The following is a 25,378-nucleotide window of genomic DNA, read 5'->3' as shown; positions in this document are numbered from 1 at the left end:
CACCAAGAAAGGAAAAAGCACATGATACACTCCAGGTGTGTCAGAGAAGGAGGAAAAGGAGCTAAGAATGCCCTCCAATGCCACAAGAAGTGAGGGCTTTATTCCATAGCAATGGAGCATGATGGGAGGTGTTTAAATAAAGAAGGAACCTATCGGGCAGTGCAGTGGTTGGGAATCCGCGCTTCCTCCATGGCGGAAAGGGGTGGGGGGAGGGTTTGATCCCTGGTCGGGGAACTAAGATCCCGCAGGCGGCATGGTGTGGTCAAAAAAAAAAAAAAAAAGAAGGAACCTATCATGTAGAAGTCCTGTGAACAACTGGTGATAAGCAGGCATTGCCATTAATAATAGACCACTAAGCAGTCCAAGTAATAGAGATTGAGAATTCAAGCACAGCCTCTCCTGAGCTATACCACTCATAATGCAGGGAGCAGCAATCCTGGGCAAAGAAGACCTAAGATCCTCTGACCTGACAGTCACAACATTGCTCCGGCGGACCATGCTTGCAGACCTCCCACCACCATGTCTGTTGGTTCCGAGACTGCTCTTCTTGCGTGTTCCCAACCTCGCTCACTCTCCCCACTTTCTACCTCACCAAACGGCCCCAAGGTACAGGTCTCCTCCATCCTTCCAAAGCTCAATTTATGCCACTTCGCTTTTAAGAAAGACCCACGTTAGCACCTGTTTTCCCTACCAAAAGAAATCCAAAGAGGTATCTGTTTTCACAAAAAAGGGGGGAAAATGAGAACAGTGCCCGGCACATGTTGTGCAGCAGCCCATACAGAGGCAATTCACACTGTGCGCTGCAAAAGCGGGTGCAAGGGGCACCACCCAGCTCCTTCCTGGGAACCACACTCAGCACCTCAGCATCAAGCCACCATAGCTTTGAACTGTCACTGAGCTTCTGTACTTTAGCTCAATTTATTTTGTGCATCCGTTAGCAAGATGTGTCCTATGGTCACTGCTTCTTCGCTTTATGCCACTTCGGCTTATGAAAGGTTTCATGGGAACGCTCTGCTTTCAGTCATTGGGGGAAACCCATACTTATTGTCCTCCCACCTCCCTCCAGCCTACACATCCACTCTTGGCCTGGCCTTTCCAGCTTTGAAAAGACAACCTGGCTCCGCCCTCTACCGCCTATATACTGCAGTGAAAGATGAGGGGAGAAGCTGACAGGCAGACAAAAGGCAGCAGCAGTGAGTGAGGCCTGACGACAGACAACGGAAGAGTTCCAGGCCCCTTCAACTTTTGAGATGTTTGGTATAATAAAAAATGTAGAAACACCTAAGGGATGGGATAAGAAAGAGCTCAAAATGGACTTCAGTATTTGTTAGCATTTGTTAAATATGGGTGGTACATACACGGGGTACAATGTAATATTCTCCACTTTTCTCAGTATGAAATTTTTAATTAAAAATATACCAAAACACGGTTTTAAAAATTAGAGGATATTTAAAATGTTTATACATTTGACAAGTTAATACAACACAAAAAATGAAATCTAATTGTGTAATTCACAAGGAAATCCAACAAATATTTAGAGTATTGTATCCTCAGGCATTACATGGCCTCCCATTAAACTTCCTCAGCTCTCCCTCAGTGGGCTGTAATTCCCAGTTTACTTTAAGGGAACTTCAATATTTAAGTTATGATTGGTGTTTATGTCCCTTATACAAACATGCATTAATTTGGGGAAATCAATTATCAAACAAACATCAAAAGTAATCATTTCTACATTACTAATGTGACTTTGCCCATTAGAGATCAGAATGGCATTACAAGATCATCAGTCACTTATTCTATAGGCCAGAGTTGACGCTATTGACATTTTGGGCTGAACAATTCTTTGTCGCGGAAGGCTGTCCTGTGCCTCATAAATGTTTCAGCAGCATCCCGGCCTCTGACCACTAGGTGCCAGGAGCACGTCTCCTGACTTACGACAACTAAAGATGTCTGTCTCCAGACATCAGCAAATGTCCCCTGGGGGGCAAAATCTTTCCAGGTTGACACCTACTGATATAAACAAGCATATAGTGTTTGCTTGCCAAATAACAGCAACAGAAGATGGATAAATCCATGGATTCCAAAGGTCCTAGAATCAGCAAATCTTCTCTATAAAACTCCTAGCCCACATCTAGAAAATATTACAAAAGGAAGCAAAATGAAAAGAAAAACTAACAACACATGAGCTAAAATCTTTACTAGGCACAGAACACAGCACAGTGATCCAAAGCACAGACTTGGAGCCAGAGGACTTACATTCAGAACTCACCAGCTGTCACTCACCAACTGTGTCACTCACCAGCTGTGTGACCTGGAGCAAATGACTTAGCCTCAAGTATCTCAACTTGCTCACCTCTAAAATGGCAAGGAGACAACTAATACCTACCTCCTATGGTTATTTATTTTCACTTAAGAATTAAGCGAAATAATACGTGTAAAGTGCTTAAAAGAATGCCTGGCATACAGTGAGTGCTCAGTAAGTGTTAGCTAGTGTTATTTCACTAAAATTCCATATTTTCAATTTATACAAAGTGGAAATCACTTTACAGATTTCAACATACAACACTGTATTTATAGAAAATAAAATATCATGCTATGTAACTACTTTATCTACTTGACAGAGGAATTATTTTCACCCATTTTCACCATCTCGGTAAACTAATAATGGTTATGATTATGCAATCATAATAATGATTATGCTCTCCAATAGTCATTGGAGAAACAAGTGTACTTGTACATCGCTGACAAAGACAAGCTAACCCCTAAAACTGGCTCTGAGGGGAGATCACAAAGCCTACCATCAACATTAATCACCAAACATATTAGCCAGGGATATCTCAATAAAAGTAACACAGAAGTAGAGATTAGGGACAGAATTACTAACTCCGGGAGCTATGGGGGGAAGTGACTTAATTTCAAGAGTTAATGTCTCTGATATGTAGGCTCAGGTGCCCACCTCAGCACTGGATATGAAGATGCCTACCACAATTAATCAGGTCCCAACAGTTCATTTCTAACTGCGGTCTCCCTGAACCCCACTGTGGGTACTTCTGTAGCGTAGCTCTCCATACAAGGCAGGTCTCTGGTAACTCTGTTCTCTGGTTCTTCAGGAAACAGCATGACCTGGCTACACATACTCCTGAAGAAGTTCAAGCATCTTCTTGAAAAACATAAAATAGAAACTGCCAGCCGAAGTCAAAGTGAGACAATGTCTCAAGCCACGCTAAAATGGGCTAAAAAAAACACAGAGATCTAGAAACTACCTCTATACAACGCCAGCACCAGACACACCTCACCATGTAGCCAACACTCTTGGCCAGGATACACGGATACACCCGTGTCTACAGCATGCAACCCTGCCACGTAGCGGACAGACACTGACCAAGCTGGGTCTTGTACAGCCTCTGCCATGGGGACAGAAAGGCCCAGGGAAGGGGGCTGAGTCGCTTAAACCCACCAGTGTGGGAAGAAGCACCACGTCCACCCATTGAGAAGGCCACCCCTATTTGCCTTGACTCTTTCTCTTCCTGTTAAAAATTATCCAACTTTCACCAAAAGAATACACAACACTAACTTTCTGCAAACTCCTGCCCCTGTGGGGAACGGCATTCCTGGAGGATGTAACTTCACAGACAAAAAAGCTGGAATCAGTAACCAAGGTTCTAATTCAAATCCGGTCTAATTCAAATCCATTAACCCCTGTGATCCGTTGCCGATCTACAAAAAGAGCCTAACAGCACATTAGTCGTTTGACCAGCCAGCGTCCATCCCTTTTTCTGGTAATAAAAGCCCACAAATTCCCTCAGAGTAGGCACCTCTCCCCGTCTCTCAGTCAGCGTGGTTCTGGTGGGATCGAATCCACCAAAGAACCACGGGTGCCACGTGACCAGAACTGGCCAATCCCAGTCTCACAGCCTCAAACAGCGATTGGCTCCAGGTCAGACATGTGACCCCATAAGAGCCAATGAGACATCATGAGACTTTTGCTGAGGCTTCTGGGAAAGAGACAGGCGCTCTTTCCGGCTGAATCTAAATGCTGACAGGCTACAGGGGGTGAATATGCTACAGCCAATTTTCTAACATACAGTTCCTACAACTGAAGTCCATACAGGAAAAGGAAGAGTTGACTCGTGGGGAGAACCTGAGTCCTGATGACTTTACTTGAGCCCTGAATCCAGCTAGCTCTGCCTGACTTTGCAGTTAGGTGAGCCTAACTCAAATTTCTTTCCAGCTTAAGCCAATTTAGGTTGATATTTCAGGCAGCTGAAGTGAACTGATGTATATGTGTATATCTGATTAGTACCTCACAGGATGTGAAAAATGGAATGAACTGATAGCTGTCTTGTAAAACAGTGTGTATATACATGATTATTAAAAACACTGGTCACAGGTATTGATTAATAATAACAAGTGCAAAGAGAAGAAAGTGGGCATGGGAGAGAAATGACTTAGTGTGATATGTGCTTATTCTGACTCTTGAAAATATTCCAAAACATTTGTTTAAACAATTTTATCATAAAGCTATTTCAGCAATAATAATAAGAATAATAACAAGAGCCATTTGCTGAATGCTTACTGTGGGCCAGAGGCCGTTGAAATGACTATATTATGTAATCTGCTTGAGTCCTCATAATGACCTTACAAGGTGGATGTTATTATTATCATTCCCACTAACAGATAAGGAAACTGAAGCACAGACAAGTTAAGTTACTCACCCACAGTTACACTGTAAATAAAAGGCAGGATTCAAATGCAGACATTCTGATGCAGCTCGTGCTTTTAGCCAAGACACTGAATCGGAACCTACACTCAGAGTTCTAATGCTGTTCCAGTGAAGCAGAAACTCAAACTCAGGGACTCCCCAAAGCATCAAATGGGAATGTAATATACCACTATTTTAACCCTGGAAGAATCTTAAGGACTAATTCCTACATAGTTCTGCATTATGAAAGTATACATATTTAACCACATTAGTGATTATCATTTTTTGAAAAAGTGTGAAAACCCTCACAAACCTCAACCAATTGCATCCTTTGCTTAAACAAAAGTCCTAGATGTTCCCAAGACTAAGAGGTATATTAATTAGTACTACCTTTCCAGAAAATAACATTTGCACCTTCCACAAAGTCAACTTTATGAGGACATTCCCGTCACTAAGTTACTTTTCACCACTTTTATAGAACAGAAACTTATTTTAAAATCTACCCATCTTAGTATAATATAAAAAAGAAAAAAATTTATGAACTGGACTTTCTCAAAATTAAACCTTTTTCCTCTTTGAAAGACACTATTATGTTAGAAGGATACGAAGCCAAGCTAAAGACTGAGAAAAAACCAACGGCCAATCACAATTTTCCACAACTACTGAGGCCACACGTAGCAACTACTGAAGCCCGCACACTCTAGGGCCTGTGTGCCACAACTACTGAGCCCAGGTGCTGCAATTACTGAAGCCCGCACACTTAGAGCCCGTGTTCCACAACAAGAGAAGCCACCACAATGAGAAGTCCGCAGACCACAACAAAGAGTATTCCCTACTTGCCACAACCAGAGAAAGCCCGTGCGCAACAACAAAGACCCAACACAGCCAAATATAAACAATAATAAAAATAAATAAATAAAGGCATCATCACATAAAAACAAATGAGGAAATAGTTTTTTTAAAAAAAGAATAAGTGGTGGGGCAGTGGTTAAGTATCCGCCTGACAGTGCAGGGGACACGGGTTTGAGCCCTGGTCCGGGAAGATCCCAAATGCTGCAGAGCAACTAATCCCGTGAGCCACAACTACTGAGCCTGTGCTTCTGGAGCCTGTGCTCTGCAACAAGAGGGGCCACGGCAGTGAGAGGCCCACGCACCACGATGAGGAGTGGGCCCTGCTCGCCGCACCTAGAGAAGGCATTTGCACAGAAACGAAGACCCAACACAGACAAAAATAAATAAAAAATAAATACATTTCAAAGGAAAACCTATACATTTCCCTTTCTGCAAATGTAGGTTTTCGAGGCAAGAGTAGAGCCTCAGAAAGAATGTCTGCAAACAGAACAATCACTAGTTCACTAAGTACAAAATGTAGGACACTTTTGAAGAATCCCATCACAGCTAGATAATTGGTCCAGGAACTAAAGTAAACACTGGAAGAAAAATGAAATCAACAGTGTACCACAGAGGTGGTAGGCAGACAGGCCTGGACTAAGACATGTTCAGTAATAGATAATAAGGGTGGTGATTTGTAAACATCATTCTTGTCCCACTGTGGACTTCCTTCTGCCACAGTATAAGGATACAACCAGATCATATTGAAATCAAGTCAAGAAATGTACTTTTATATTTTTAAAAATCAATTATTGTCCTTAAATTAACTTTTCTTATTAGTTTAGTGATGGTCCTCTATTACTTCTAAAACATTAAATCTTATTTGATTAGAGACAGACTTCAAAACATAAAAATAAACTGTGATCAAACAGCAGGAACAAACAGTAGTAACTAAAATTTCTTCAATCTAAACTGAAGATGATTTCTGTATCTCTGTCTTTTATAGTTGTCTCCATTAGGGGAAAAAAATATGTACCTCATAATTAACTTGACTGGAGTGAATCACACTGCATTGGTAAAAGTTTCAGAAGACAAATCAGCTGTGCTAAACAGTACCACTATCCACCTGAGCAGAAATTACTCTCCATAAGTTTCTTCACATAAGTAACAAAACAAAAATTTAAACAAAAGAAGAACTACTAGAAAAAAATTAGAGATTCAATTTTTAAGTCAGTAATTTGCCTTTAGTCAGTAATTTGCCTCATACATTATTATTTTCCCTGTGGAAACCCAATTATTATCCTGAAAACAAGACCACTTTAGAAAGCAAATGCATTGTGATAAAAGAAAGAAAAGGCAGACTGATACATTATTAAAATAACTCATACGCCATATCCTGAGGAGTAAGGAAGCCACGGAAGAGCAGGCCCCCTTCTCCTCAATAGACAGCACAGCTGTGGGGAAGACACTGCAGCTAGCAGAAGCGTGTCACACTTCCTCAGGGAGGAAGCAAGTTACAGAACACTCTACAGAGGGCGCCCATAAACTGACGGCAACGCTCATTACACAACAACATCCAGGGCACCCACAGGCTGACTGCAACCCAACTTTCCCCCCATTCCCACACAGGCCCCAGGAACCGTCAGGCCTCTGAGGCTCTGCCAATGCCCTTCCCTCTACCTAAATATCCTTTCCCTCCTCTCTCCAGACCTCAATCCTGCTCAGCTCTAAATGAACACTTCAAGGGCTATTTCCCTAAGAATGCCTCTCTCAAAACCAAAATTACTTCCCCTAGAATGATCTGCCTCTTACTCATCCATCATTATCTTGGATTAAATACAACATGTAAGATGCTTATCTGACTAGCACAACTATTTCATAAATAGGAGTTATGTTTTATATCATCTATGACATGACATGACAACCATTCAGCTCACTAAAACCATTCAATAAATACTCTAATTGAATTTCCCAAAGACTTGACCTAAAATAACCTAAATGCCAAGCATTCCGAGAACCGACCTGAACCAAATTCACTTCTCATTCGAATGCCAATGTCATACACAGGGATGTTGGATTGTCTTTAAATGTACTTGCCTTTATCCAAAATTAGAATCTCTGATGAATCTATGGGACACACAAGTAAAATATTCTGCAAAGTAAAAGATCTTTATTTATTGTACTGTGCTTAATATTCAGCCAGACCTGCATTTTTCTATAAAACTTATACAATTACTGAGTATGCACGAAGCATTAGAAGAGAGACTAAGTCTATTGAGAAGAAAACTGGAAGCGAAGGTCATCAATCATTTTCTACTTTGAATAATCTCTTTCATAAAGAGATAAATTCTCCTAAATTCCAGAATGAATGGAATTCAATACAGCAAAGTAAAATGCTTTAAATACATAAAATAAATACCTTGATGGACCTTCCACCATCTGTTTTAGTTATTTCAATTATTTAAAAAAAAACCTAATTTAAGAAAAGTTATATCAAGAGCTAAAATTGAGATTTTTTCTCCATCTATTACTTTAATTTTCCTGACCCGTTTTTGAGAATTCTCAGCATTCTGGATCAATAATACCAAATAATTTCTTGAAGAGACTGAGATTCCCCCCTAGTCATTTAACACGCTTACTAATCAATAAAGATATGAAAAAACAAAAAAAAATATTTATGAAGCAAGCAAATTATATTAAAAGACTGACTTTGAGAAAAGGTGCTGCTTGCCAACAAAATTTTATTATTATAAAACATTTTCTGTCATTTGTATTTCTGCATTTTCCCTTCCAGATTATCTGTGTAGCCTTGTAAACACATCATAATCCAAAGCAGTTGAGCTTTATCAATAAAATGTAAATCAACGCAAGAGGGCCAACTGCATAATTAAAACAAAAGTGTACCGGGCTTCCCTGGTGGAGCAGTGGTTGAGAGCCTGCGTGCCGATGCAGGGGACACGGGTTCGTGCCCCAGTCCGGGAAGATCCCGCATGCCGCGGAGCAGCAAGGCCTGTGAGTCATGGCCACAGAGCCTGCGTGTTCGGAGCCTGTGTTCCGCAACGGGAGAGGACACAACAGTGAGAGGTCCGCGTACTGAAAAAAAAAATAGCATAGCACCATCATCCCAAGCATATTACAAAGTAGCAAGCAGATTATAAAATAATAGTCTACAAGCCTGCTTTTTTAAATATATATCTAAATGCATTGAATATCTTATATAAAAAGCCAAGAGATAGAGATGAAACAAAATATTAAAAGTAAACATCTCCCTCCCCAAAACAGTAACTCCCTTCCAGTCATGAGGAGAACATCACACAAACCCAAGTTGAAGGACAGTCTATGAAATACGTGAACCAGGACTCCTCAAAATTGTCATTAAGAAAAGGAAAGTCTGGGACTTTCCTGGTGGTGCAGTGGTTAAGAATCCGTCTGCCAATGCAGGGGACACGGGTTCCAGCCGTGGTCCGGGAAGATCCCACATGCCGCAGAGCAACTAAGCCCGTACATCACAACTACTGAGCCTGCGCTCTACAGCCCGCGAGCCACAACTACTGAGGCCACACGCCGCAACTACTGAAGCCCGCACACTCTAGGGCCTGTGTGCCGCAACTACTGAGCCCAGGTGCTGCAATTACTGAAGCCCGCACACATAGAGCCCGTGCTCCGCAAAAAGAGAAGCCACCACAATCAGAAGTCCGCGCACCACAACAAAGAGTAGCCCCCACTTGCCACAACCAGAGAAAGACAGCGCGCAGCAACAAAGACCCAACACAGCCAAATATAAACAATAATAAAAATAAATAAATAAAGGCATCTTCACATAAAAACAAATAAGGAAATATATTTTTTTAAAAGAATAACTGTTGGGGCAGTGGTTAAGAATCCACCTGCCAGTGCAGGGGACATGGGTTTGAGCCCTGGTCCGGGAGGATCCCACATGCTGCAGAGCAATTAAGCCCGTGAGCCACAACTACTGATCCTGCACGTCTGGAGCCTGTGCTCCGCAACAAGAGGGGCCGCGGCAGTGAGAGGCCCATGAACCACAATGAGGAGTGGTCCCTGCTCACCGCAACTAGAGAAGGCCCTCGCACAGAAACGAAGACCGAACACAGCCAAAAATAAATAAAAAAATAAATAAAAATAAATACATTTGAAAGGAAAACGTATACATTTCCCTTTCTGCAAATGTAGGTTTTCGAGGCAAGAGTAGAGCCTTAGAACGAATGTCTGCAAACAGAACAATCACTAGTCCACGAAGTACAAAATGTAGGATACTTTTGAAGAATCCCATCACAGCTAGATAATTGGTGCAATATCAAAAGTAAATACTGGAAGAAAAATGAAATCAATAGTGTACCACAGAGGTGGTAGGCAGACTGGCCTGGACTAAGACATGTTCAGTAATAGATAATAAGGGTGCTGATTTGTAAGCATCATTCTCGTCCCACTGTGGACTTCCTTCTGCGACAGTATAAGGATACCACCAGACCATCTTGAAATCAAGTCATTAAATGTACTTTTATATTTTTAAAAATCAATGATTGTCCTTAAATTAACATTTCTTATTAGTTTAGTGATGGTCCTCTATTACTTCTAAAACATTAAATCTTATTTGATTAGAGACAGACTTCAAAAAATAAAAATAAACTGTGATCAAACAGCAGGAACAAACAGTAGTAACTAAAATTTCTTCAATCTAAACTGAAGATGATTTCTGTATCTCTGTCTTTTACATTTGTCTCCATTAGGGGAAAAAATTATGTAATCATAATTAACATGGCTGGAATGAATCAGACTGCATTTGTGAAAGCTTCAGAAGACCAATGAGCTGTGCTAAACAGTACCACTATCCACCTGAGCAGAAATTACTCTCCATAAGTTTCTTTACATAACGAACAAAACAAAAATGTAAACAAAAGAAGAATTACTAGAAAAAATTAGAGATTCAATTTTTAATTCAGGAATTTGCCTTTAGTCAGTAATGTGCCTCATACATTATTATTTTCCCTGTGAAAACCCAATTATTATCCTGAAAACAAGACCACTTTAGAAAGCAAATGCATTGTGACAAAAGAAAGAAAAGGCAGATTGATACATTATTAAAATAACTCACACGCCATACCCTGAGGAGTAAGGAAGCCATGGCAGAGCAGGCCCCCTTCTCCTCCGTGGACAGCACAGCTGTGGGGAAGACACTGCAGCTAGCAGAAACGTGTCACACTTCCTCAGGGAGGAAGCAAGTTACAGACCACTCTAGAGAGGGCGCCCATAAACTGACGGCCACGCTCATTACCCAACGTCCAGGCCACCCACAGGCTGACTGCAACCCAACTTTCCCACCATTCCCACACAGGCCCCAGGAACCGTCAGGCCTCTGAGGCTCTGCCAATGCCCTTCCCTCTACCTAAATATCCTTTCCCTCCTCTCTCCAGACCTCAATCCTGCTCAGCTCTAAATGAACACTCCAAGGCCTATTTCCCTAAGAATGCCTCTCTCAAAACCAAAATTACTTCCCCTAGAATGATCTGCCTCTTACTCATCCATCATTATCTTGGATTAAATACAACATGTAAGATGCCTTATCTGACCAACACAACTATTTTAGAAATAAGAGTCATGTTTTATACCATCTATGACATGACATGAAAACCATTCAGCTCACTAAAACCATTCAATAAATACTCTAATTGAATTTCCGCAAGAGGTGACCTAAAATAACCTAAATGCCAAGCATTCCAAGAACCGTCCTGAACCAAATTCACTTCTCATTCGAATGCCAATGTCATAGACAGGGATGTTGTATTGTCTTTCAATGTACTTGCCTTTATCCAAAATTAGAATCTCTGATGAATCTATGGGACACACGTGGAAAATATTCTGCAAAGTAAAAAAGCTTTATTTATTGTACTGTGCTTAATATTCAGCCAGACCTGCATTTTTCTCTAAAACTTATACAATTACTGAGTATGCAAGAAGCATTAGAAGAGAGACTAAGTCTATTGAGAAGAAAACTGGAAGCGAAGGTCATCAATCATTTTCTACTTTGAATAATCACTTTCATAAAGAGATAAATTCTCCTAAATTCCAGAATGAATGGAATTCAATACAGAAAAGTAAAATGCTTTAAATACATAAAATACATATCTTGATGGACCTTCCACCATCTGTTTTAGTAACTTAAATTATAAAAAAATCTCTAAATTCAAGAAATGTTATATCAACAGCTAAAATTGAGATTTTTTTCCATCTATTAGTTTGATTTTCCTGACACATTTGTGAAAATTGTCAGCATTCTGGATCAATAATTCCAAATTATTTCTTGAAGAGAGTGAGATTCCTCCCTAGTCATTTAACATGCTTACTAATCAATAACGATATGAAAAAACAAAAAAAAACCATATTTATGAAGCAAGCAAATTATATTAAAAGACTGACTTTGAGAAAAAGTTACTGCTTGCCAACAAAATTTTATTATTATAAAACATTTTCTGTCATTTGTATTTCTTAATTTTCCCTTCCAGATTATCTGTGTAGCCTTGTAAACACAGCATAATCCAAAGCAGTTGAGCTTTATCAATAAAATGTAAATCAACGCAAGAGAGCCAACTGCATAATTAAAACAAAAGTGTACCGGGCTTCCCTGGTGGAGCAGTGGTTGAGAGCCTGCCTGCCGATGCAGGGGATATGGGTTCGTGCCCCGGTCTGGGAAGATCCCACATGCTGCGGAGCGGCTAGGCCTGTGGAACATGGCCACTGACCCTGCGCGTCCAGAGCCAGTGCTCCGCAACGGGAGAGGCCACAACAGTGAGAGGACCACGTACTGAAAATAAATAAAGTATACCACCATCATCCCAAGCAGATTACAAAATAGCAAGCAGATTACAAAATAATAGTCTACAAGCCTGCTTTTTTAAATATATATCTAAATGCATTGAATATCTTATATAACAAGCCAAGAGATAGAGATGAAACAAAATATTAAAAGTAAACATCTCCCTCCCCAAAACACTAACTGCCTTCCAGTCACGAGGAGAACATCACACAAACCCAAGTTGAAGGACAGTCTATGAAATACGTGAACCAGGACTCCTCAAAATTGTCATTAAGAAAAGGAAAGTCTGGGACTTTCCTGGTGGTGCAGTGGTTAAGAATCCGTCTGCCAATGCAGGGGACACGGGTTCCAGCCGTGGTCCGGGAAGATCCCACATGCCGCAGAGCAACTAAGCCCGTACGTCACAACTACTTAGCCTGCGCTCTACAGCCCGCGAGCCACAACTACTGAGGCCAAACGCCGCAACTACTGAAGCCCGCACACTCTAGGGCCTGTGTGCCGCAACTCCTGAGCCCAGGTGCTGCAATTACTGAAGCCCGCACACTTAGAGACCGTGCTCCACAACAAGAGAAACCACAACAACCAGCAGTCCATGCACCACAACAAAGAGTAGCCCCCACTTTCCACAACCAGAGAAAGACAGCGCGCAGCAACAAAGACCCAACACAGCCAAATATAAACAATAATAAAAATAAATAAATAAAGGCATCATCACATAAAAACAAATGAGGAAATTATTTTTTTTAAAAAGAATAACTGGTAGGGCAGTGGTTAAGAATCCGCTTGCCAGTGCAGGGGACACAGGTTTGAGCCCTGCTCCGGGAAGATCCCACATGCTGCAGAGCAACTAAGCCCGTGCGCCACAACAGCTGAAGCCCGCACGCCTAGAGCCTGTGCTCCACAACAAGGGAAGCAACCATAGTGAGAAGCAAGTGCACCGCAATGAAGAGTAGCCCCTCCTCGCCGCAACTAGAGAAAGCCTGCACACAGCAATGAAGATCCAATGCATCCAAAAATAAATAAATTAAATTAATTAATTTAAAGAAAGAAACTAAAGAGTCAAAAACAAACGAAACAAATAAAATACACTTTGGGAAGATATAGGAAAAATTATTCATGGACTTGATATCTGATAGTGTAACTATTAGTGTTACTGAATTATCTTCTTAGGTGTGAGAATGGTATTATGTTTATGAAGAACTATGTCCTCATTCTTAGGAGACACATGATGAATTAGGAACGAAATGCCATCTAAGATGTCTGCCACTTACTTTTAGCTGGCTCAGGAAAAAAAAATTCTATCTATTTGACAGAGAAAGACATACAAGGCAAATTATGACATAACACTAACAACTGGGTATTGATTATACTATTCTTACAACTTTGCTGTAGGCGTATAGGTTCTCATAATATAAATTAAACTAACAGTTTTCTTTAACTTAAAAAAGATTCAAAACCCAAACTAATCCAGAAGTTATAATCTTCTCATAAATATAAAATATATTTTATTTTATGCTGCTTAACTCATCTCCTCCAAATTTAAAAAAAAAATTGAAAAGGGATGACTTATTTTACATAGTAAGGAATTATAGCTAACATCCAGGAGTAATATTTAGGTTTCCTTCAAATTGATATTGAATACAGTCTTTTAATCATCTGAGCAGTTTATACAGATCTTGGGCTCATTAACTGCTAACTTACCTAGTTTTATTTAAATAAGAATGTTTATTTGAATACAATTAACTTATCCCTTAAAGAAGCTGGAAAGAAGATTAAATAACCCAGAAGACACAGTTGGAAACTGTAAAGAAGTATAAGAAAGAGAGTCACTGGCAGAAGAGAAGAGCAGATCTCTTGCAAAGCTGCATTCCATGTACCCTGCCTGGGTCAGACATAGTTCATCTTGAGCCGAAGATCCAGTGGAGACCCATCTGCCCAAAATGCCTTTCTCCAACTGAGAAAGAAGTGAAAATGCTAAGACATACGAGAACATTCGTTGCTGTCTACAGCCAATTGAATTGGAAATCTTTAATACCATTTCCAGTCCTGAAATTCTATTATTCTACATAAAACACCTTTAAAAACAAGTATATATTATCATTTCACACCCATTAGGATGGCTACTATAAAAAAAAATAGAAAATAACTGTTTGAGAGGGTGTGGAGAAATTGGAACCCTTTTACATTTCTGGTGGACATCAAACGGTGCTACTGCTATGGAATACTATATGGGGATTCCTCAAAAAATTAAACACAGAATTACAAAAGGATCTACCAATTCCACTTCTGGGTATTTCCCGAAAGAACTGAAAGTAGGGACCTGAACAGATGTGTATACACCCAAGTTCACAGCAACATTATTCACAACAGCCAAAAGGTGGAAGCAACCTGAGTGTCTATCAAAAACTGGATGGATTTTTAGAAATGTGGTATTTACATACAATGGCATAGTATTTAGCCTTAAAAAGGAAGAAAATGCTGCCACAGGCTACAATATGGATGAACCTTGAAGACATGCTAAGTGAAATTAGCCAGTCACAAAAAGACAAATATTGTATCAGTGCACTTATATGAGGTACCTATGGTATGAATGGACCCTATTCAAATTCTTAGAAACAGAAAGTAGAATGATGTTTACCAGGTGCTTGAGGGAGAGGGGGATGGAGGGTTAGTGTTTAATGAGAACAGACTTCAATCAGGGAAGATGATGGAGTTCTGGAGATGGATGGTGGTGATGGTTGTACAACAATGTGAATGCACTTAATGACACTGAATTGTATGCTAAAATGATGAAAATGGTAAATTTTATGTTATGTATATTTTAACAATATTCAAAAAAAAACCCCACAGGTATGCAAGCCATAATACCCTCCTAACCCTCCTTAAAAGGAGTGAGGCCCTATCCTAATCCTGATGCAAACTTAAGGAATCCTCACTGCCCATTTCCCCATCTTCCCTGCCCAGGAAGGAGAACCACGACCTGGCAGGGCAGAGCCAGAGCCAGAGGCGAGAAATTGGTCCTGACGTTAGTCCCACTGAAGAAACTCAGAAGAGCCACAACAGAGGGTAAGGCCCAAGAAGACGGACAGAGGCAGGCTAGGGAAGAGAAGGCAAAGGCAGAAGGAAGGAAATCCCTGAGAACATGGGCAGCTGATGTGACTGGGAAGGGACACCACAGCTGTGAGCAAAAGGAGGATCAGACAACAGGGGAAATCAGAGAAGGGAACTGCCCCAAGGTAAGGAAAGAGAGTGGTAGGAGAAAAAAGAAGAATTGTAAGCAAGAAGGAGATTCATTCAAGAAGAGACTCTTCCCAAGTACCAGCAGGAAAATGACTTCGTGCCACTGAGGTGGCCATTTGTATCTAAAGGAACCAAGAAAGTTGGTGAAGCCTATAAAAAGTTAGGAAGAAACATTCTTTTCTATGTAAGAATATTAATATACCCCCATCCACAGAGAACTATGTACTGCCATTTTTTTTCATTTGTTTTTGTCCTTTTTTTCTCCCACAAGAAGAGAACACTTACTTGTTTAGGAATAATTTCAATCAGGGCCTACCTTTTTTATTTGTACCAAACACTAGTACACCATGAATGAGCTAAAGCGTTTTAATGGCACAGGGGTAAGAGTATAGGCTTGAAGCCAGCTCTGCCTGAATCTGAATCCTGGCATTGTGACCTGAGGCAATCTGCTTAAAAATCTGCTTTGATTTCCAAATCTGCAAAATGGGAATCATAACAGTGCTACACTTCAAGGCATTACTGCAAGAATTAAATAGGGTAAAATATGAAAGCACTCAGAACAGTGCATGGCCCACACTAATCACTATTAAGGTATTAGCTTCCTATTATACTCCAGACCTAGAACATGGGTTCCAGGAGAGCTGAGATTTTGTCTGTTGTGTTCCCTGTTGAAGCCTCAGGTACCTCACATAATTCTTTGTTGAATAATAAAAATGTATTGAATGCCAGCAACACAGAAGCCCAAAGGAATAGCACTACCTTTCTGTTATTACCAACAACTAAAATCTGCATAACACTTCAGGCTCACAGTTCACACAGCATTTTCTACACCTTATCTCAGGTAATTCTGTGACACTGCCATTATTACCTCCATCTCACAGACAAACGAAGGCTCAGAAGACATAAGTGATTTGCCCAGGAATTCTGGCAATTAATGCTACTTCTGTTCACTCTACACCCCCACCCAGAAAGCTCAGAACATACCCTACTGAACTGTTCAATTCTCCTTAACTACAGATACCCAGAGTTCAAGTTCACCAAAACACTTTATCCAATTTGCTTCAATAGAATTGATGGAGAGGGAGGAAACAGATGAAACAACATTACTAACTATTAAACTTGAACAACGGGTACAGTGGGATTGATTATACCCTTTCCACTTCTATACATCTGAAATTTTCCATAATAAAAAAATGTAATTAAAAAATAAACTCTTCACTCCCAACATAAGCTCTGCCACTTCCAACTTCCTATTGAGCACACCTGGGTGCGAGGAAAACACCACAGCAGAGAAGTTTCTCAGTCTTAGGCACTGAAGAGAGTGCTGGACTGGAATCATGAAGCTTCAGTCTTCACTCTGCTTTATCTAACTGTGAGACCTCACTGGTCCCTCAAGCTCCTCTGGGCCCCGAACTTCCTCATCTGTTCCTTCCAGGGTTAAGATTCTGATTGCACCTTTCTACTAGTTCCTTAAACTCAACACACAAAACCAAAATCGTCTTTTCTCTATTCTAAACCCCTAAGACCTGCTCTTCCTCCTGACTTCTGTATTCCTGCTGTCCCATTCTGCCAGCCATCCAACCACAAATACCTCAGCATCATCTCTGACTTAAGACACAGAACTGACTGTTCCTTCCCCTCCTACCTAATCAGTCACCACATCTCTCTGCTCAACCTCCAAAGTATCTCTTGACTCCACCACCTCCTTTCATTCCCAAGCACACTAACTCAGGCACTCATCATCCCTCACCTGGAGGAGTACCATGAACTCGACTGAAAACCCTGTCTCTAGTTTCTCCTCACTGACCATCCATCATATGCATTCTCCAAAACCCAGTCATGACCTCTCAACAGCCTCACTGTCCACTATGTTTTTTCATGTAACCCAGGGTCCGGGTAATTTGGATACTCAGTTTCCGGACATCCACCTCATTTCCAACACCACCCCTCAGCCTTTGCTCAAGCTACCCTTCCCTCCAGAATGCCCTCTTCTTGCCCTGGCGCCTCAATTTCACAGTGGTGCAATTTAAATGCCACCTCCTCAGTTGAAGTGTTCCCTTACATCCCCAAGGGCGCAGTATCACTCCCTCCACTGAACCCCTAAGCAACTTGTCTGAACCCCTCTTACAGCGCCCTTCAAATTCCTATTAGTCCTTTCTTGTTTTGGTGCCCCTACTCTCTCTACTAGATGATTCGCTCCTTGTCAGAGGAAATGATGCTTTATTCATCTTTGTATCCTTCAGAACAGAGTTTCTCAAAGACTGTGCCGTGGCACTGTGGTATGCCCTGAATCAGCTAAAGAGGTTCTAGTCACTCATCCCCTCAGCCCTCCACAAAGAGACGTCAGCAGCCAAAGTCCCACAAGTCAAGCCTCAAGCAGCCTCAAGCAGCCTCCTCCTTCAGCCAAGTATACGCCATGATGACTTGAGAAGCACTAAGAGGACGCAACACGTGGTACACAACGGATGCGCACTAAACATGTGCTGAGCTGAACCTTGGAATAACTCACCCGTTCCCCTTCAACCACTATGTTCTCAAGAAAACTTACCATCCAGACTAGACTCTCTGAACATTCTCCCCGAACATGTTCTGATCATCTTTTTAATAATCACCTGTTTATTAGCTGGTTATACTTGTCTTACCATCCAAAGCCCACATCGATAGTTTACTGATTAAAATAGCAAAGGATATGAACAAACAATTCACCATGAAGAGACTCAAAGAGAAAAATTCAACATTATACAACAAAGAAGTACAAATGCCACTTTACACTATTAAGTAAGCAAAATCATTTAAGGAAAAAATGTATTTATATCCAGTTATGGTGAAACAGGTACATCTGTATATCTGTTCGTAGTACAAACTGGTATAACATTCTTGAAAAACAGTATGGCGATATATATCAAAAGCCATAAAAACATTCATACCATTTAACACAATAATGCATTCAAAAATTTATCCTAGAGATATAATTAGCCAGAAAAAAATACAATAATAACTACAATAACGAAGATTGAAGTATTAACTGAAAACCAGCCAGCAACATAAATATTTAACATAAAAAGATTTAAGTAAATTATTGATGGCATGACTTGATGAAATATTTTCCAGCCTCTCAAAGTGTAATCATGTCAATTAAAATTGTGACAACTATAACATGGAAATGTTTCATAATCAAATAAGTAGAAAAAATTCAAATTATATGCATTATAATTAAAAATTAGTACAATAATATATGTGTGTGTGTGTGTGTGTGTATATATATATATATGTATATATTTAACAGAATGACAAAAAGAAAATCAACTGTTTTAGGGGTAGTAGCCCAAATATTTAACAATTTACTTAATAGCAATGCTTAAATTATTTTATAATTTAACAGAGAAAGTTCTACCATATTGAGGAAACTTAGGGGTCCCAGGATGCAAACTCGATATACTCTCAGGAAGAGGTCCACACCTCTCTTTTACTGCTCACTTTGGCCTTAACTCAGAACGCTCATGTACTTCTTATCACAATGACCTATGACAACCCAGATCCCAGCTTTCCAAGGACCGAGAAACCAGCTCAACTAGCCTTCTGATCATCCCCATGAACCTGTGGGGGATGAATCGTGCAAACTTCCCTAACTCAAGAAACAAAGAACCCCTACAACAATGTTTTACTTTAGCAATCAATAAGTAGCCAAGCCTAAGTTTAATTATAAACCCTAAAAGTATATAGCATTGTCTCATTATAGTCTCTGGGACTAGCATTAACAATATATCAAAAAATAATTTTAGCACTGATGCCCCACAAGGACAATATTAAAACTGTCTTCTAATTGTTTTTTCTGTAGTATTACCATTTTCTTAGTTTAATACTGAATGGCCAAGATACTATAATGGACCAAGAAGATTAATTACTGTGAAATAATAAATACTCAAGACTAAAATAACACTGTTAGGGCATTTCCGCGGTAAACAAATAATCTAAAGGACTAATACAACCATTAGGAAAAACGTTTAACCTTCTGTTTCCATTGTAATGTTCCTGGTATCCAGATCCTCAAAAATGCGGATATATAGTCATTCATGACAATACACACATAGTACATAACAGGAAAACAAACAATTTAATACTTAACCCGTTCATCAGAGCACTGGGTGATCAACACTCAAGAATGTCGACACAAAAACTGAAGGACCTCTGAAGATCCAATCATATGCAGATAGGTTGAATCCCTGTGCAGTTACTCATTCAAAACAGAAGTGGAAGATTAACCTACCCTCACTTCTCTTCAAACAAACTGACAAAGCATCAGGCAGTCTGTTTGGAGTAGGTTCACCATCATCCAGTCGGCTCCAGAAGTAACCAATTCAGCCAGGTCACCACTGCTGCACCAGGGCCCTACTTCCTCCACCTTGTCCCACCTCATCTTGCTGACCAGACACCCTCCTCTAGATTAAGTCCCTTTTGTCTTTTCCTCAGGCATTACCAAGTCCTTGCTGCTTTGTAAATAAGGCTCTCCCAGACCTTACTCACCTGCAGTTCACTGCACTGGGTATCACACAAAGAGCCCATCAGAGCTCTTTATAATTTCTGAAAGAGAGAGGAGGAACCTTTTAATACATACTAGAGAACACCACTGCTGATGTATCAGTTCTGAAGCATTTGTATCCAGTGGTCACAGCGTATGGTCCTTTGGTCCAAAGTACTGCAGTAAAATGTAGCATAACCAGCCAGGACCAAGAGTCCTGAGATAAGGGTCCAGAGATAAAAGTTTGCTTTAATGTTGCTACTAATCAGCTGTGTGACCTTGGGAAAGTCACTTGACTTCTCCAGGCCTCAATTTCCTCATCTGGAAAATAAGACAGACTAGATAGAAGCTATAGTAAGTATACTGTGCATCTCATCATAAAATTCCACAGATGATAATTACCAACATTACTCCCAGCCCTAAGGTTACGTGAATTCAAGTTCCAAATATTTATTTCCTTACAAGATCAACAAATCAAAACTTTACCAACCTGACAATGCAATTAACTGTTTGAGTGTTTCACTAACAATTCAATTACAGTTATCTTAAACTAATGGAAGTTTAAGATTATCAATATTAATTAACATCACAGGAAATAAGGGTGGAATACCTGCCTAACATCTAAACGGGTTCAGTGGCCATGCCTTCCATGACTTCTCCCTCTGCTTTCACTACTGCCCGCGCACCTAGGCAAGAGAGGTCTTCCAAACACCAAGTAACACCAACTGCTTTCTACGGTCAGATTAGGGGGACATGGCTAACGATGGAGGAAGGAGAGCAGAGGCTTCTTATCTTTTTTCTTATATACACTTAGCACTGCTTGGATTTGTTTACCATAGCATGCATCAGTTTTACATAAAAATAAATAAGTTTTTAAACTATATTAGTTACACATATTGCCTACTGAAAGGAAGCTCGCCTCACAGGAATATTTTCACCACCAGGAGAATATCGACAGAAGAAAGCAAAAAGGCAAATTCAGATGTTCTGAGAACACCTAAAATATGGCACAGAAATAACAAACATCACAAACATTCACACGTCACAATGGTTTACTCAAAAACATGTGCCTGCATTCTTTGAAGAACCTAATGATGAATCAGGGTTTCTGGGGGTCAAAACAAGTTGAACACACAAATTCTGGCTTTACCAGACAACTTCCTGCCCTTGGAGAAACTGACCCAGTACAATTTACACCAGTAAACAAGTTGGTATGACCTTTAGTAGTATGCTGAAAAACTTTCAATTTGCTTTAGACAATTGGTACCTTTTAAAATAAAGATATATACATATATAAATATATATGCACACATATATAGACATATAAATTAAAAATCTTCATGTTATATCTACTATTTCTTTTTGAAAGAGGAATATTAACCTTATTAAATTCAGGATAGCTCAAAAGTATAATCTCAGCCACCGGTGAAGTGACAGACCACTAAGTTTTATGCGGCTCCTAGCCAGTGCTACCAAAGTCATCCTGACTACACCCAGCAGTTTAAATGAACTACAAGCTGCTGCGGCCACACTCTCCACACATATCATACTTCTCTCCTAGAAAACAATTCAAACTATTATTTAGAAATCAAATTATATTTGCATGTATACTTATCTAAGTTGATGGAAATAAACAGCCATAACAATTTGTTTATAATTTTTTAAGTAGCTCCTCCCCATCTCTTGTTTATCGACAAGTTGATAAATTGGCCCCAAATCTACTATGCATTTAAAACTGCTAAGCATTTAAAACAACAGGCCAAAGGACCTTACATCTTGTGCTGGGCCTGTATTTAGAATCTTAGGGCTTCCCTGGTGGCACAGTGGTTGAGAGTCCGCCTGCCGATGCAGGGGACACGGGTCCGTGCCTCAGTCCGGGAAGACTCCACATGCCGCGGAGCGGCTGGGCCCGTGAGCCATGGCCGCTGAGCCTGCGCGGTCGGAGCCTGTGCTCCGCAACGGGAGGGGCCACAACAGTGAGAGGCCCGCGTACCGCAAAAAAAAAAAAAAGAATCTTAAATATAGTCTGACAGATAATTATAGACTAAGTTGCATTTAATATCAATACCATGCCTACTTCTTAAACAGAGGACAAAAATGCATGTGTAAGATCTGGTCTACTTATTTGTAGGTCCCTCTGCAATATTCTTAGCCTTTCATGAATATGCTCTATATTTTTAAACTACACAAGGTCCTTTGCAAGTAGGAATGATTTCCCCTGTTATGTTGGCTTCACTCCCTTCTCCAGTAAAACACTGGACTGTCCATAAATGTATACAGACTTTAAAACAATGTAGATTGAATACTTACGGTATTAGAAATGAAACTTCTTGCTAACAACTGCAAAAATCAAGCACATCAGCTGATAGAGAGGCACTGACTGACTCCCCAAAACTCCCGCCTTACCTAAAAATAGTGTCCCAGCTTCCCAGCCAAAAGGACAGACTAAAAAAGCTATGTCTTCATTCAACTCAAAGACACAGACCCTCGCTTCACCACAAACTTCAGTACTATGGCATTTCCCATTTTAGAATGCTTCGTGTGACAACCTGTTCGGTGGCCAACCACCAACTTCACTTTGAAGTCAATACTAACACTTCACATGGTCTACACGTGTGAAAATTGTGGAAAATGTCTTGACACAGCTCAGGCCAAACAACACTAGCCACACAAGATGACCTATTTCTAAATATTCCCTTTTGGATTATAAACAAACATCTCCATAGGCCCAAAAGTAGATCATTGGTTCTTTCCACAAAGTAATATGTATTTTAAAAAAAAGATAAAAGGTACAGATTGGGAGGTCTAAGGCATGAATATGCCTCCATCTGTAAGCTGAAAATAAATAAATTTTAAAATCCATATTTGCTCTGCTAAGAATAAAAATAAAAATATATGTAATACACACAAGCACTTCTGAGTTTCAAACACATGCAAATGTGGTGTGTGCACTTACAAAAAGATCTTGGTTTATGTCCACCTTCCCCTCCCAAGTTTTTTTTTTAAGGCAAAAATGTCAATTGTATGCCTCAATCTGGAATAAAATAAAGCACAGCTTACTCTTCTTAAACAGATGTGTGATAGAGATGAAAACTTTGTGAGTGAATTTCAAAATTCAAAGGCTACTCAGATGTGTTAAAGGAAAAATAAACAAAACCCTGCAGTAACCAATCTACCGTAACAACTTACATTTTCTCAATAAACCATAGTAAAATATTTTACAGACACACACACTCACACACACTGTAGTATAGTACATCTACAATGACTAAAATAAAAAAAAAATAAAAAGATATATTTTTAAAGTTGAGAAAATTGCTTGTGAAGAATGTAAAATTAGCAACACTGTCCTTCTCACCAGTACAGAATACTGACTGTTCATTGACCCTGTAATCATAACGTTCTATAAATCCAAAGCCTTATGAGTTAGATTAAATAAAGCAACACTCTGAATTCACACACTACATGTGACCAGAAGATAATGACAAGCCAGTCTTATCCCTAATAACCTAACCAAAATGCAACACTATCATTTTTATTTCCAAATAATTATGAGAGAGCCAAGCACTGTTCCATTTTTCAGAAAATAAAAGCACGATTTGCCTGAAATCATTCTTTCCAATGCAAAGGGTGTACTTTACATGAGTCCCACAAACTGTAGACGCACAAAATCCGCATACGCAATCACTAACACTCAATGCAGACTAAGTGATGGACACCAAAGCACAGATAAAATTAAGACATTCAATTAAAGTTACACAAGGGAATTTCAATAGGCAAACTATAATTACCCCTGGTGAAGATACTCATCAAGGATGGCTGCAAATAACATTTGGCTCTGGATAAGCTCCAGTAGCTGAAAAGTTTGGTATACTTGACACAGTTGTCCTTTCCAAATCTAGCCCTGCCTCTACTCCCACTTGACTGAGTGAGTGATTTGGAAATAAAGATGGCCCCATCAAGTTACTTAGTTTCAGTCTCACCCTCATGACTTGATTAAAATAAAGAAGGAAAAAAGGTAAATCATTTTTAACTGCAGTCTCACCTTACACATCTCACCAGCACTGTAGTTCTTTAGTCATCAATGACTTCATCCAATTCCTGAGATAAACAGAAAAGTAAAATGTGTCTAGACAACACCAGTAAGAGACATGTAGCAAACATTCTATCAGCCTCAAGTGAAAGGGCATATAAATTTCAAATGGAAAAGTTACCAAAATGGTACAGTATGCAGCTTTGTAAATGAGTCTGTTTGCTTTACTTTAAAACAAAAACATTTCCTCTCTGTGTGATAAAAGAATAATTAGAAAGTGTTCTTAAAATCCAAACATAAAAATGTCATATCTGACTGACCTTACTTTCAATAAATCAAATGAAAAAGAAGGAGAAAAAAGAAGAGATGACGGAGAAGAAATCCACTCATACGCGTTGAAGAGAGGGCAGAATGAAGAACAAACTGCCAGGACGACGCCTTCCTCCCCCCTCCCCCGCCCAACTCTAGGCATCCACTGTCTCTGCAGTTACACATCTATTAACGATTTGCCTGAAAAGTGTAAGTGGTGAGGGTGAAGGAACAACAATTTTGAGTTTCAAAAACAACCTGAGGGTCTCAATCCAAGAAGAATCCTAAGACCCTGATTTCCAACCCTGGCTGGACGATCCTCAGCAAAGGGGAGGGTGCAGAAGGCTCAAATAATTTGGGGGGAGAGCAATCAAAGTTCCTTAGATAAAGCTGCGGTCCCTTAGCTCAAGAAAATCCTCTGTTTTTGTTTTTGTTGATGTGCTTGTGGCCCAATGAGAATTTCCGAGGAGGGGGTGGAGAAAGGGGGTAAAGAAAGTGAAGCTCAGGCAACAGCCCTCGGCGGGCGAGGGAGGGGTGCACCCCTGACCCACTTTTCCCCGCGCTCACCCTCCGGCCCCCGCCCCACCCCGCGTGGAAGTCCGAGCCCAGAGGGGGCAAGCGAGCGGGGCGTCGGAGGCCTGCACGCTCCCCACCCCAGCCGCGACCCGGAGGAGGGGAGCGTGCAAGGCGGCTCGACTCCCCCTCCCGGCGTGCCGTGGGCTGGACAAGCCTCCCGCACGCTCGCGGCCGGGGTCTGCGAGGCCCCCTCCACGGCCTGGGCCAAGGGCTCCGCGGCCCCCCAGTGGAGGGAAAGGGGGCCAGGGAGGGAAAGAAGCTGTAAGCAGCCCCAGCGTCCGGGCCTCGCCTCGAAGAGCCCCGCTTCCCAGGCCCCGCCGCGGGCCGTCTGGGCCC

At 40.6% G+C, this 25,378-nt stretch overlaps 1 protein-coding gene across 1 annotated transcript in view; it reads right to left on the bottom strand.

The window, feature by feature from the left end:
- Nucleotides 1-20,022, bottom strand: part of LOC307067905 (RAD52 motif-containing protein 1-like) — a gene marked incomplete at both ends in the record, with an annotated part of 261,539 nt that extends 241,517 nt beyond the window's left edge. Inside the window, one exon of the mRNA XM_079725532.1 lies at nucleotides 19,933-20,022. Coding sequence (XP_079581658.1) covers nucleotides 19,933-20,022 — 90 coding nt within the window. The remainder of the gene's footprint in view (nucleotides 1-19,932) is intronic.
- Nucleotides 20,023-25,378: the final 5,356 nt, after the last annotated feature.

Source organism: Hyperoodon ampullatus (genome assembly GCF_949752795.1).
Source record: "Hyperoodon ampullatus genome assembly, chromosome: 19".
Classification (NCBI taxonomy): Eukaryota; Metazoa; Chordata; class Mammalia; order Artiodactyla; family Ziphiidae; genus Hyperoodon; species Hyperoodon ampullatus.
Note: the sequence above shows the minus strand (reverse complement) of the source record. Positions and strands in the feature narration are given on the sequence as shown.